The 14,105-nt window shown below is 40.5% G+C and overlaps 1 protein-coding gene across 3 annotated transcripts in view; it reads right to left on the bottom strand.

The window, feature by feature from the left end:
- SHPRH (SNF2 histone linker PHD RING helicase) overlaps positions 1-14,105 on the bottom strand; it is a 60,878-nt gene that overhangs the window by 27,421 nt on the left and 19,352 nt on the right. For all 3 annotated transcript variants that reach the window (XM_077350629.1, XM_077350638.1, XM_077350648.1), the window contains 8 exons: positions 13,168-13,821; positions 11,728-11,979; positions 10,261-10,339; positions 8,730-8,893; positions 8,383-8,639; positions 5,162-5,283; positions 3,030-3,118; positions 252-344 (listed from right to left, as the gene is read on the bottom strand). In XM_077350629.1, the coding sequence (XP_077206744.1) occupies positions 252-344; positions 3,030-3,118; positions 5,162-5,283; positions 8,383-8,639; positions 8,730-8,893; positions 10,261-10,339; positions 11,728-11,979; positions 13,168-13,821 (1,710 nt within the window). The remainder of the gene's footprint in view (positions 1-251; positions 345-3,029; positions 3,119-5,161; positions 5,284-8,382; positions 8,640-8,729; positions 8,894-10,260; positions 10,340-11,727; positions 11,980-13,167; positions 13,822-14,105) is intronic.

Below are 14,105 nucleotides of genomic sequence, written 5' to 3'. Positions count from 1 at the left end.
AGTCTCCTTCAGGGAGCTATTGATTTGCTTTTGCAGCTTGTTGTTGCTTACAAGAGAATGTCACAGGTTGCATTTCAAGAAACAAGTATGGAAATTGCATTAAACACAGGATTTGTTTACACATTAGAATTTGTAAGCACACTTGTCATAAACTCAGAAGCAAGAGAAATTATTCTCTTTTCTAAACTGGCTATTGTGCAGAAAGCTTCCCATAACACTCATTTAAATACGCACAATGAATTCAAAATCACCTCTTCTTGCAGTCTGCCATCTCGTAAGGTGGGTGGTATCCCAGGATGCTTTGCTGCCAAGAGTTCCATCAGGTTGTGTGTTGAATGAAGTCTCTGTGTATCAGTAAAAGGCAAACTAAATTTAACACATTACAGCAGCAACATAACAATAACAGTTTAATCCAGCCTTTCTCAATTTTTTAACACTTAAGAAACCCCTGAAGTGGTGTGATCATGCAGAATACAGTTGGGGAGCATAGCTGGGTACATGCAAACCTGGGTCTCTTCCACCCCCTCCAAGCCCATCACTGGCTGTTGGAGGGGAGAGGTCAACATGACCATATATATGGTCATATCACCAGATAAATGTTTAACTAGTTTAAAAATATATATTAAAAATCACTTCAGAAAACCTTTCCAGGAGTGTCAAGAAATCCCAGGGTCCACAAAATCCTGGTTGAGGAAGCTTGGTTTAATCTATTAGATCCTGGCGCCAAGGTAACATTTGCAGGCATAAAAATAACTATCCCTTTTAACCATATACTGAAGTTGCAGCTGTCTTATCAGAAATAAACATGTTTATCTGTATTAAGCAGCGTTGATTCTTATATGCCGCTATTCTCTATCAAAAGGAGTCTCAAAGCAGCATAAAGGAAGACCCAACAGAGAGCTCATGCCCAATGCATGTGGAGGAGTTTTAATTGTATACTGTCATTTTATTATAGAGTTGGGGAATTGTTTTTAGGATTATTATTAAGTGTTATGTGGTTTTATACTGGATATCTGTTTTATGCTATTTGTTCTGAACCACTGCAAGCCAGTTTATGCTGTGAGCCAGTGGCAGTATACAAGTCCAGACATAAATAAATAATAAATAAACTGTCAAGAACTTCTTCCGGTTGTTTAGCTGAAAGGTCTTTTGAATTAATTTCATCTCATTGGTTTCAGTCTGGCACTCTGGGGCAACAGAAAACAACTTTGCTCCATCTTCTATGTGACAGCCCTTGAAGATGGTTATATCACCTTAGTCATCTTTTCTCCAGGATAAACCAACAAAGCTCCCTCAACCTTTCCTCATACATCTTGGTCTCGAAAGCCCCTCACCATTTTCATTGCCCTCCTCTGGACATGTTCCAGTTTGTCTACAGAATAAGAGTACTGAGGTCTGAGCAGAGTAAAGTCGTACCATCACCTCATCATCATCATCATCATCAGTATTAGTATTATTCAATTTATTTCCCGCCACTCCCTACAGGATCGTGGCGGGTAACAATAGTTTTAAAATCCCCCATTAAAACCCCCGTTAAAAGACTATAAAAATACCCAACATGGCGGAAAATACCACTCTCCCCTACCCGAACAAGGGCATTGGGGGATGGAGGGTGATGATGACTACTTCAAACCCCCAGGGGGGCAATGTTCTTCCTTGCCAATCCCAGCCTCAACCATAGACCTGGCGGAAGAGCTCTGTTTTACAGGCCCTGTGGAATGCAGCTCACCCGGGAGCTCATTCCACCAGGTGGGGGTCAGGACAGAGAAAGCCCTGGCTAGGCGTGCTTCTCTGGGGCCGGGAACAATCAGTAGGTTTTCTCCCGCAGAGCGTAGAGCCCTGTGGGGCACATAGGGCGACAGGCGGTCCCTCAGGTATGTGGGTCCCAACCTGCATAAAGCCTTAAAGGTTAAAACCAAAACTTTGAACCGGATCCGGACAGCAATTGGCAACCAGTGCAGCTGCCTCAGCACCGGCTGGATGTGGGCCCTCCAAGGTGTGGCAGTGAGGACCCTAGCAACTGCATTTTGCACTAGCTGAAGTTTCTGGATCAAGGACAAGGGCAGGCCCGCGTAGAGCGAGTTACAGAAATCTAATCTTATGTCATCTGGACACTACTGACTGGAAAGAAACCTGAACATTTCCATTGCAGCCCTTTACAGTAGAACGTCTACTACAACAACCATCTGTTCTACTTTATTATACTCTAAATCCAATCACATCCATAGCATCAAACAATGTATGTGTGTGTGTTTAACATACATTCCAGCAGTAATTGGCACAACACTGATTCTTGGTCCCTGAATTCACAAAATAGATCTCATTTAAGAAATTTGCAATTATAAATCACAATTCATATTTACAAAACAGGGACCTGATGGTTTGTTTCTTAGTTCCTATTAATTTATAAGTGATAAAACACATGCATTGTTTGCTTTAAGAGTCCTGATTAAACAGTGATTAATCACCTGTTATGGAGAACAGTAGATAGCACTGATTAGTAACAAATAAAATGTGATTGAGGTTGTGGGAGTTCTGATTGACTCATCGCCTCCCGGTCACTCCCAGAGCTGTGGCCACCAGAAGCCTCCTGGCTCCCCGGCCACCCACCTCCCCTTTGCTTGCCAGATGCCGCTGTGAGGCCAGGGCCACCAGAGCCCTCCTGGGCCCACGGCTTCCCATTTCCCCAGCCGAAGAGGAGGCAGGGGACCCGAAGGTCTCAAGCAGCCCTGGTCTCACAGTGGTGGAAGTGGGAGAAAGGGAGGCAGGTGGACAGGTGACCAGGAGGACTCTGACATGGGCCCAGTGCTATGAGATGCTTGCGCCCACTCTGTCACCTGCCTCCACCCTTCCTAGCGCCCAATATATTCCTGGCTGTAGCAGGCTTTCCTGCTAGTGTAAAATTAATGTGGGTTATGTTCAAAAATATGTTTGGTGGTAATAAGAAAACAAAAAGGAAATAATGTCCCCAGGACTGTCAAAAGTGTTTGCACTGGTTTAAAAAGCAGTTTCAGAACTTGTATACATACTTGCAATGAATCAGTTTTGAGCTTTTCTTTGTGCTCTTCAGAGGAACGCAGCACTTCTCTATACAGTTCTGCTGCCAATGCATATTCACCTGAAAAATGAAAATATAGACCAGATCAATGGGATTCCAATGTGCCAGATGTCCAATTACCTTAAAATAGATGTACAATGCCATTGCTTTAAGCAAGTTCTTATTTATAAGTATCTCTGCTTCACTCATGACACAAACTAAAAAGGAGCTTATACCAATGAATAAATTCCACTGTTCAAACAGAAGTTGAAAAGTTCTACTTTATATGAATTTTAATTTCAGCAGGCAAGTCTTTTCTTAATTTCCTTACATAAGAAATGCAAATATTTTTCTGGCAGGCATTTAACCAATTCTTTTTTTGTTTTTACTGCTGACAGTGGCCTTGTTTTGTATACATGTGTCTTCTATTTAATTTTCTATGGGCAATGTTGATGATTATTATGCATTTTATGGATCTCTGAAAACCACTCTGTTCATTTCAAAATCTGTGTGCATGGATGTGTGTGAGAAATTAACCAACTCTAGTAAGTGTCAATATAATTAATTTTTGGTTGAATAAATAAATGACTATAGATATTTAAAAAGCATGTAAACAACTGTACATAGTCCTGTGTTATACCTAAATATTTCTTATGGCAGAATTTTTTGCTTCACTGTACAAAACACATTATCTATATTTAGCAATACGCTTATATTTCCCCCTCTCCTTCAAGCTATTCTTTCAAACAAATTCTTACTTCCCTCTCTGCTAGTCAGTGCCAGCAGCATAATATAACTTATCAGTTGCTGCCAACTCAAACTAAATTCTATTATTTAAAATAATGATTGCAAATGTGTAAAAAAGCCTTTTTAAAGGCTTTGCTTGTGGGGACTAACTGAGCATTGAACTGCAGAGACCAGTAGAGTCTCAGGACTTAACACTCATTATCAGATAGTGTTGCGCACTTTTAAGAATATACTAAAATATCAGAACAAACATACTGTAGATTTAAAACTAAATAATACTGTATTTATTTATTTATTTATTTATATTTATATAATGCCCTCCTTTGTGGGTCAGGGTGGTTTGCGTTGAACACCATCATCATGTGGTACAATATAACATTTTGATTTGGAATACACATTTTTTTAAAATAATGATTTAGAACAGTGAGAACTTATATAACATAATACTAAAGGACAATGAATATTTGGTTCAGTTTTGCTGCACTATGGATTTGTTCTTCTTCCGTGAGTGCAGCTTGATGGTAGGAGGGGCCTTTCCACTCGCTCATGGTAGATTCATTTCCCTTAGCCAAAAGCCTGGTAGAAGAACTCCATTTTGCAGGCCCTACAGATTTGTTTTAGGTCCAGCAGGGCACTGATGTTATCTGGGAGCTAATTCTACCAGGGGGAAGCCAGGAAAGAGAAAGCCCTGGCTCTGGTCAAAGTCAAGCGAGCCTCTCTGGGGCCAGGGATCACCAGTTCATTGATGGTAGCGAAGTGCTCTCTGGGGAGCAAAGTGAGGCAGTTTCTCAAGTACTCGAGGCCTTGAAGTACATGGATGGTCTTGAAGGTGATTACCAGAACCTTAAGCCTGATCCGGCAGTCAACTGATTCTGCACCAGCTGGAATTTCCGGATCAGGGATAAAGGTTTCCCTGCATAGAGTGAGATGCCAGATAGGGAGCTAGTAGCTTGGCTTGGCATAGGTGAAAGAATGCTAGCTGAGCTACTCTCATGATCTGTTCCTCCATGGAAATTGGAACTAATTCATAGGATGAACTTATATTTTATTATGTGATCTGAATTAATTAAAAAGCTGTAAGAGATTTATGAAAAAGAGAAACAGCCATATTAAGTCACTAGCATATTTTTTTTAAAAAATATACCCATTGTGTTCAAGATGAAGCTACATTTTTTTCCAAAAAAGCCAAATCAGTATCAACTACGCATTCTGGAATATTTGTATCAGGATACTGTAGCTGGCCTTACAGCCTATTACTGGAGGCAGCTGAGCCAAATCAAATAAATTTTAATTGGCCAATTTCAGAATGTGATTAACCTTAATACTGGCTGAAAACAAGCAGAAGGTATACTCTGGAGTATGTTGCACTCATTTTACCTTTAATAATGTGAATACCAGCTAAACCATTCAGAGCACAGACGAGTTGCCTGTGAACTTCTTCGCATTCCGTCCGACATTTTTTCTGCAACGATGTTAGAAGCTCTTCCATAGTCATAGTGCTGAAACAGAAACCCAAACGTGGACTGAAATGCATATTTCAGAGGTCATAATACATACTTGATAGGGCAATAAATGAAACAGCTTCCAACTGCTAAAGTTTGAAATGCTGTTTTACTGCTAATCCTTAATTTTCATTTTTAGCTGCCAATTATTATGTAGGACTAGTATGTTTTTATTCAGATGCATTATATGTAAATGAAGAGAGAGATGGCAGGAAGGCTACAATGGCTGTTGAGAGGAAAATGGTATGACTAACTCAGTCCTGTGCAGCATGAGGTTATAGTGTGAAAAAGAATTTAGGAAGGTTAAAATATAAATTTCTAGAAGCTATACTGTAAGAAGGATATATATTTATTAAGAAGCCAGATATCATTCAGTCTTTAAAAGTAAGAAGTTTTGTGCTCTCCTTTTCCTGGATAAAGTTTGTATATATGTTCTCTACTGAAACACAGAATGATAAAAACAGCAACCTCAAACTAGCTTGATAACCACACAAAGGTCTGATAAAATTCACAGTTCCCTGTTTCAATCCTTCTTTATTAGTCAGAATTCTTAGCACTTGGACGTCCTTTTTGTTTGTGCACAGGAATACAAAAGGGACCCATGAGCTCTTTCATTTTCCTGCTCTAAGAATGGCTGTTGTTCTGAAAAGAAAAGCGCATAGAGATAGCCTTTTTTAACACAGTGCTTTTTATAGGGACTACTTGTTTTGTTGCTGTATTCTTCCCACTGTAGTTGCTATGGGACTGCCACCCAGGAACATTCCACTGAAGTTCTTGGAAAGACTGATAGAACATTTAAGGCTAGAGCTGCCATGTTTGACCTATACATTCTATAAACATGTAGCAACACTAACATGAAAAGGGCTAGAACAAATGTATGATGTTGCTCCCCCACAACAAAAAATACATGTTGCTAATATTAACAGTTCTGAAGCTATCAGAGTATAAATTGTCATTAAGAACTCATTTTCTACTGAGTGTATTTCATCTCCAGGAGTAGAGCGTGGAAACCAGTAATTTGTAGGGTTTTAAAGCATCAATTGATTAACCAGCATTATCATTTGTTACTGATCAATCTGTGAATTTTTAATGGGATCTTAATTGATGCTGGGCACTGTGGAAGATGTTTTAACACTGCTGGCTTTGTTGTAAACAGCTGAGGCAAACAATTCATTATGCTATTTGGGTTATTTAGTTGATAGAAAATTACTATGGCACAACAAATTACCTCAAAACATCTAAAACACAACCCATTGCACTTGAAACGATAAATACTTCAAAGAGACACCTGCACTAAAAGGTAAAGGTAAAGGTATCCCCTGTGCAAGCACCGAGTCATGTCTGACCCTTGGGGTGACGCCCTCCAGCGTTTTCTTGGCAGACTCAATACGGGGTGGTTTGCCAGTGCCTTCCCCAGTCATGACCGTTTACCCCCCAGCAAGCTGGGTACTCATTTTACCGACCTCGGAAGGATGGAAGGCTGAGTCAACCTTGAGCCGGCTGCTGGGATTGAACTCCCAGCCTCATGAGCAAAGTTTTTCAGACGGCTGCCTTACCACTCTGCGCCACAAGAGGCTCTTATACACCTGCACTACAGAGGGATTAAAAACAGAACGAACTTTAACAGTAAAGGAAAAAAGATGCACAAGTCAGCAGATGCCCCATATCACCATTGCCAACACAGCAATACTCCCTCCCCCCAAATAAGCATTGCCAACTTCTGCTACCTGAACTACTTTCTAGGGAGTCAGATCTACATCCACATCAAGGTGGAAAGGTCTTTAGACATATGGAAGTACTCAGGACCAGACCTGTGATCTGGCAAAACTTTGACTTGACAAGAAACAAACACCTCTCAGCCTAAACCTTTCTGAGGAACTGGCAGCAATGTTGCAATGGAAGTAAGAATATATATTAGTGGAGAAGGCTATAGACCCAAACTTCGACAAGATAAATCTTTCTGTATAATTGGGCTATTTGTATTTCTTTCCCCTGCTAATTTTCTAACAGTTAAAGGTAGATCCATTCAAAGACTGATGTTGTTTCAGTTCTGCACATTGGTAAAAACAGGTTGGAATCTATGAGGTAGGCACACACTCGGTGTCATGGATCTGTCCTGCTGGCTCCCTTGCTCCATCGACCTTCCCAAGACTTGCATGGGGAAAAAGCCAGTGAAGCAGGCAATCCGTGCTGAGGAGGAGGAATTGAGTGAAACTGCCCAAGTTTTTTTCTTCTGCCCGCAACTCCTCCGCTGGCACAAAAAGAAAATACAGCAATTTCATCCGGTTTACTCTCCACACTACAACACCATAGATTATCTAAATCTAAATAAAATAAATAATTATGTACTTTTCATTCCCAAGCATCTTGTAACCTCCAGTATCTGCTTTTTAAAGAACTTGGGGCTGCTAAGAGTTGGCAAAAAGATGTGCATCCATGAGCACCTTTTGCTTACAGTTCATACAATCAAACTCATGAACTCTAATTTCCACCACATTGTAAAGTTGATTTCGTGGAGCGTCAAACCTCAGTTGGTTGTATTTGAGTGTGCCTTCATCTGTTCTTCCTTATATGTACATCTTTTACATGAGTACAGAATGCTTACAAAGTACACATGAGTAATGAATTGCTAGAGTCCTTGTTTAGAACAATCAATGTACTAAAGAATTACTACAGGTGTTATTTCCTTCATGTAAAAGAAGAAGAAGAAGAAGAGTTGGTTCTTATATGCCGCTTTTCTCTACTTGAAGTAGGCTCAAAGCGGCTTACAGTCACCTTCCTATTCCTCTCCCCACAACAAACACCCTGTGAGGTGGGGTGGGTGAGAATGAGAGAGCCCTGATATCACTGTCCGGTCAGAACAGTTTTATCAGTGCCGTGGCGAGCCCAAGGTCACCCAGATGGCTGCATGTTGGGGAGTGCTGAATCGAACCTGGTTTGCCAGATTAGAAGTCCGCACTCCTAACCACTACACCAAACTGGCTCTAATGTACTAATCCTGGTGAATTTTATTCATCAGCTAATTTTAGAATGGCTATCACCATAGTAAATAAATATGAGAGGTGCAAACCCACTTTAAGGAACAATGAAATTAACCTTTTCTGCAGAGGCAAAAATTCTCCACGAACAGCTTGCGGATGACAGCAGGCTTGTCTCAGGCGTAACAAAGGGTACAGAATAGAAGCGACTGTCCTCCTATCCAGGCTGCTAAGCTTTAGAGACCAATCAGAAACCTTCCTGAATTTTGCCAGAGCATCCTGGCAGCACACCTCATGCTGACGATGATAAAAGTGTCTCTCCACGGGAGAAAAGTGGAGCCAGTGTGTATCTTCTGTTTGAGCAGGAATCTGTATCTAATCACAAAGGAAACAACAGATAAACAACTGATACTGTAGTTGTAAAAAACCTTATCCATGAAAATCATCTTAGAACATAGTGTTTACTTGGTCAATCACGTCCTTCTTTGCTGACCTCCACATTATCTTGGCTATGAAGTTGTAGAGAGGCTGGGGGTTTTTCCTGCAGTAAGGTCGATACAGAAGCTGATCCCACCAATACTTGACCCAGTAAGGATCAACTCCAAGAAAAAGCACTAATCCATATAGATCTGTGAAAGAGGAAGAACATATTTAAATATAAGCAAGTTTCTAATAAAAAGCTGAAAATTTAGTTCACCATCTTGAAAAGCTAAATTATTTCAAATCCCACTTTCTTTTGGGAATGGGGAGAAACAATGAAACTGAATGGCTGCTACACAGCCATCTCTTTACCACTTGTCAAAATAAACTAAGCATTTCTTTACAAATGCACACATATTCTGTCAGCAAATTCACCGACAGTACTGATATATTCCCAAAACCATGTTCTAGATCGCATATTTGACCAGGACTTCTATCTTCCCAAACCAAGGAGTGGTGTTTGCACAAGCATAGACAAAAAGACTGAAGGGGAGATTATGACACTACTTTATAAGATCACAGTGTGGCAAACAGGCTGCATGTGCCTTGGAACGGAAAGCACATCTGGCATGCTTTACACACCAACTCCACTTGTTGATCAGCTCATCAATTGTGGCACAGAGGTGTGAGAACATTGAACATTAAAGAAAAAAAAACAGGTTGGAGAAATTCTCCAGTTCAAGCTTCTAATAACTGAAAAGAGATCCGATGGTGAAATCTCACCCAGCAAGATGTCCTCACCCCAGGAAGAGAAGAGATTAGGAACTAGGTCAAATTTCTTAATTGTTTACTTATACTCTTTATATGATTATGGAGCACCAACTTATACAGTAGACATGTGTTCTCTACAATTCCTCCTTGTTTAAAACTGAAAGTAATGTAGAAGGAGGCACTATTCCTTCAGGCCTTTCAAAATAAAGTTATATCATTCTTGACTGGAGGTTTGTGGATATCTGTTCTTCCCTGAAACCCTTGAGGCAGAGGTTGGTGCCTTTTGGAATTACTGTGCTAAAGGCCCATGGTGGCTATTGATTCTATAATAGTTAGCAATATTTCTGATTAGGTGACATTTTTTGGTTTTCTGGTTTCAGTGATAACTGGTAACTTAATTTTTTAAATATATTTTATGTTTTGTTAGCCACTTTATGCTTTGAAAATGAGAGACATACATTTTGGAACTAATAAAATAAATAGATGATGATACAGTACCTAGCATTTGTACCCAAGACTGGTTTAAGTTTCTTAAACAACAAGCCTCCATGCAACAGCAACTTTCTTTCAAAATGGAGGGGACCTCTCAAAGCAGTTTGCAATATGTGGTAATAGACTGCTACTCCAGAGAACAAAGTTTTTGGAGCCTGACTGATATTTATCAGGCTTCTGCATGAGACTAGAGGACAGATAGCACATACAGATTGTGCATAAGTGACCTTGGACAACAGTATCCCTGATGTTTTACCCTTTAAAACTACTGTTCACTCATTGTCAGAGGGAAAAGATGAGCTGCACCATTCACCTTCCAGTCCTCGCTGCACAGGTGTGCCACTGACACACCAGCGATTGATTCCACTCAAGCGGAGAGCCATTTCTGCAGCCTAATAAAAGATGACAAAATATAAGGAAAGTCCACAATTGCTAGGAAAGAAGTTTGCCTCATGATGTCATCCAGTATGTGGTAAAAGAACTGTAACTTATAACTATCCATTTTATTTTTAAATGCTTCTTGAACAACCTATGTTGACAACTAAGTGCTTCTTGAACAAACTATATTGACAATATCGTTGGCCACTTTGTTGGCTGGATATATAAGCAGCGGGGGGAGTTACTGGGAGGTAGTTGGATTTTGCCTGCCTTCTTGATGTTGTAAAATGTTCTTATTGTTAACATTCGGGGGGGGGAGTGTTTCTTGATTTTACTGTTTTATTGTGACAGAGCCATTGGGCCCACCTTATTCTGTAAGCTGTGCCGCACCAGCTTGTTGGGAGGGGTGGGATATAAATGTAATATAAATGTAATCATAAATAAATAAACTTTAAGTTCAGCACCTTGTGGACAGTGAAGGGTACAGACGTGTGGAAGTACACAGCTGTATTAACAGCCTGACTGGACTATGACTACCTACTTCAACTAAAGTGAAGACATCCAAGTAAGAAAGTGGCTCAGTGAATGTCAAAGTTCCCCTGAAGACTGCATGGCCCATATGCAGAGAGGCAGCAGTGTATAGTGTTAGGGCTGAAACAGCTTATGTAATGAGTTGCAAGAACTGAACAGAAATACTGAAAATGCATTCACAACCACCCTCACCATCTTAAAACAGAGCCCTTTCCTTTCCCGCCTCCTAGCCTAGCCTAGCCTTTGGAACCAGCTTTTTCAGTACTGTTTTTTGTCCTCAGTTCTTCCTTTCTTCTGCCCCTCCACACCTTGTCCCTAGGTGCCTACTGCTCAAACACTCCATTTCTGCCTCCTCTTCCTTTCTCCTACATCATTTCCCACTCTGCTCCCCAGGTGTCTGACAAAGCATATTTTCTTCCTGACAGTGAAGTGTTCATTGGGAAATATTCATCAGTCTCGTGCTGGACAGTATTGCATGGCCCTACATAGCTTCTCTTTAGTCAATGCAGCTTCTAGACCCAAGGGCAGAGCCTGTGCCTCTTTAGATGGGCATTAAGCTGACTAATATCTTGCTTTAAACTATGAAGTGGTGCAAAAGACATGATGACCTAGTTCTTTAAACTGTCAGAATGTATTATGCTAAGTGATATTTTTTAAAGGACAGTACCTCATAGCAGTCAAACTTCCAACAGGGAAAACATTTAACGGCAAGCACCTCCAAGGGAAAATAAATCATTAGTCACTTCTGAAGGATGAACAAGGGCAAATTTACATCCCTGTGTGCTAAAGGCTATGCAAGCAGGCTTCTCATTTATTTTTTTCACATTAATGCTTTTCATGTAGAACTGAAGCATACCCAAGAGTGTCTCACCTTTGCTGTAGTGCATTCTACCATTTGTGCTTCATCCAGACAAATTCGCCACCACTCCACTGCTACCAAGGGGCTTGGGATGGCCATATACCGCTTCTGGTTTCTGAAACGGCGGCCATCTTCACTGTTGCTGTGCGGAATGTCCACATAGTTCAGCTCAGTTCGAAGGACATCGTAGGTGGTAATCACTACTTCCTGCTCTGCTAAAATGTGAGGCTGCAGGAAACCATGCTTCTTTACTCCTTGATAAACCTATAAGGATGTTTGCACAAAGCACAATGCTGTAAATTATGACAATTAAATGTTTCCTAGTTGTGGGGGAGGAAGGCAGTCTACTAAAGACTATTTGCTATTTTACAAGTATATTTAAAAATATGATGTTGAGTAGGCAACACTGAGTAAACATGGCTTTAAAATACAGTTCTCTGACAGTTAACATCTTCCACATTGTTTCAGATTTTCATGACAGAGAAGGTTTCAATGAAGAAAAATAAGTCATTTTACCCACAGTTAATGGCTCTGTATATCTTAAGGAACAACTTGGGCAAAAGTTATTACTGGATTAAAAATGGACAGAGAAAACATAACATAAGGCATGCTGAACACAAGGTATTTATTTAGAGAGCCAGTTTGGTGTAGTGGTTAGGAGTGCGGACTTCTAATCTGGCATGCCGGGTTCGATTCTGCACTCCCCCAAATGCAACCAGCTGGGTGACCTTGGGCTCGCCACGGCACTGATAAAACTGTTCTGACCGGGCAGTGATATCAGGGCTCTCTCAGCCTCACTCACCCCACAGGGTGTCTGTTGTGGGGAGAGGAATGGGAAGGCGACTGTAAGCCGCTTTGAGCCTCCTTTGGGTAGGGAAAAGCGGCATATAAGAACCAACTCTTCTTCTTCTTCTTCTTCTTATTATTATTATTATTATTTATTCATTCAAATTATATACCGTCCCTGACTGTGACATGACAGAAAAACAGCAGTCACCTTCCAAATATCCTAAAAGAAGTAAATACAATAGTACAGATTTAATCCCATTGAAGAAATAAAACTCAGTTACCAAAACTGGTCTGTACTGAATTATTTACACCGGTAAGACAAATGAGTGAATCTCAGAAACTGAGACACATTTTGGTTAGCAATATAACCATGATGTGCAATGTCATCCTTTACAATTTCCTACTTGTTATTTACAAGTATATTTATTGGTAAATGCCAGAATTTTCTGGTATTTCTTTTGGCCTCCCAAAATCTGTTAAGGATTGCCATGAACATCAGTACTACTGAACGAGTTATAACATTTGCAAGGCAGCAAATACTTGGAGGGAAATGCATTCCCACTCCACCTACTCAGTGACTAACTGCTGTGCCTCATCTAAAGCACTTTCTAAACAGCAAAGACCATAATATATTAAGCCCTCTTTTCTATTAAACAATCTTACCAGCACTCGAAGGGAGGAAGACCGTACATGCCTGTTGATCTCATCCACCCACTGGTGACATATAGAACTAGGAGAGATGATCAAAGTTGCTCCTGTGGGAACTGGTTTCATTGCTACAAGGCAATGAGGACAGTAAAAGGGCTTGATCTTCAGATTTTCTTCTTTATAGTTCACACATTCAGCATGCTGCCACAGGTGACAGTTTAGGCACTGAACACGTGCCTTATAGTCTACTAAGCCAAGCTCCCCACAGATGCATTCAAAGCGGTAGTCAGGTGTGTTGAAAGGAAAAATGGAACCAGGATGTTGTACAAAAGTGCTAGTGTGGTCTTGGGAGACAGAAGACTGTTCTTCTTTATGCTCATCATCTTCCACAGAGTTTTTAGGAATGTCAGTAACAGTACATGCTTTGTCTTTGGATATTACCATGTTGCACTGCAAGTCAGTAGACTCTAGGTCCACAGGTCTATGGCAGGTATCTTCAGTTTTCCATCTCTTTGGATCCAATCTGCTGCTTGTACAGTAATCATGCTCTTTTGCTGGTAGAGGTGATTTAAAAACATCTACGAAGGATGCATCCTTAGCTTCTGATTCTTTGGTTTTGTTCTTCTGTCCCTGTAAGGTTTCTTTCTGGATTTGATTAGAACTTGTTTTCTGTGTTGTTTTTTAAGAAGAAAACAAACTGAAATTTAATAAGACTAAATGACCAACATCATGACAGGCATGCAATCACTCTTAAGAATAGAAGGCACTTCTCTGTATGGTGGCATTGCTTATTTCCATCGTAACACCAGGAGCATTTTGAGGTGAACATGAGGATCTAAATAAGGAAAGGCAACCAGAAAGTCCTACATGGTGCATGTGGACTGATTAATTTGGAGATCTGGATCCTAGACTTGGTGGTGATGGCAAGGGATATAGCTGAACAGGAATGTACA

The sequence above is a fragment of the Paroedura picta genome, chromosome 1 (genome assembly GCF_049243985.1).
Source record: "Paroedura picta isolate Pp20150507F chromosome 1, Ppicta_v3.0, whole genome shotgun sequence".
Taxonomy (NCBI): domain Eukaryota; kingdom Metazoa; phylum Chordata; class Lepidosauria; order Squamata; family Gekkonidae; genus Paroedura; species Paroedura picta.
The sequence above is the reverse complement of the archived record's forward strand: the minus strand, read 5'-3'. Positions and strand labels throughout refer to the sequence as shown.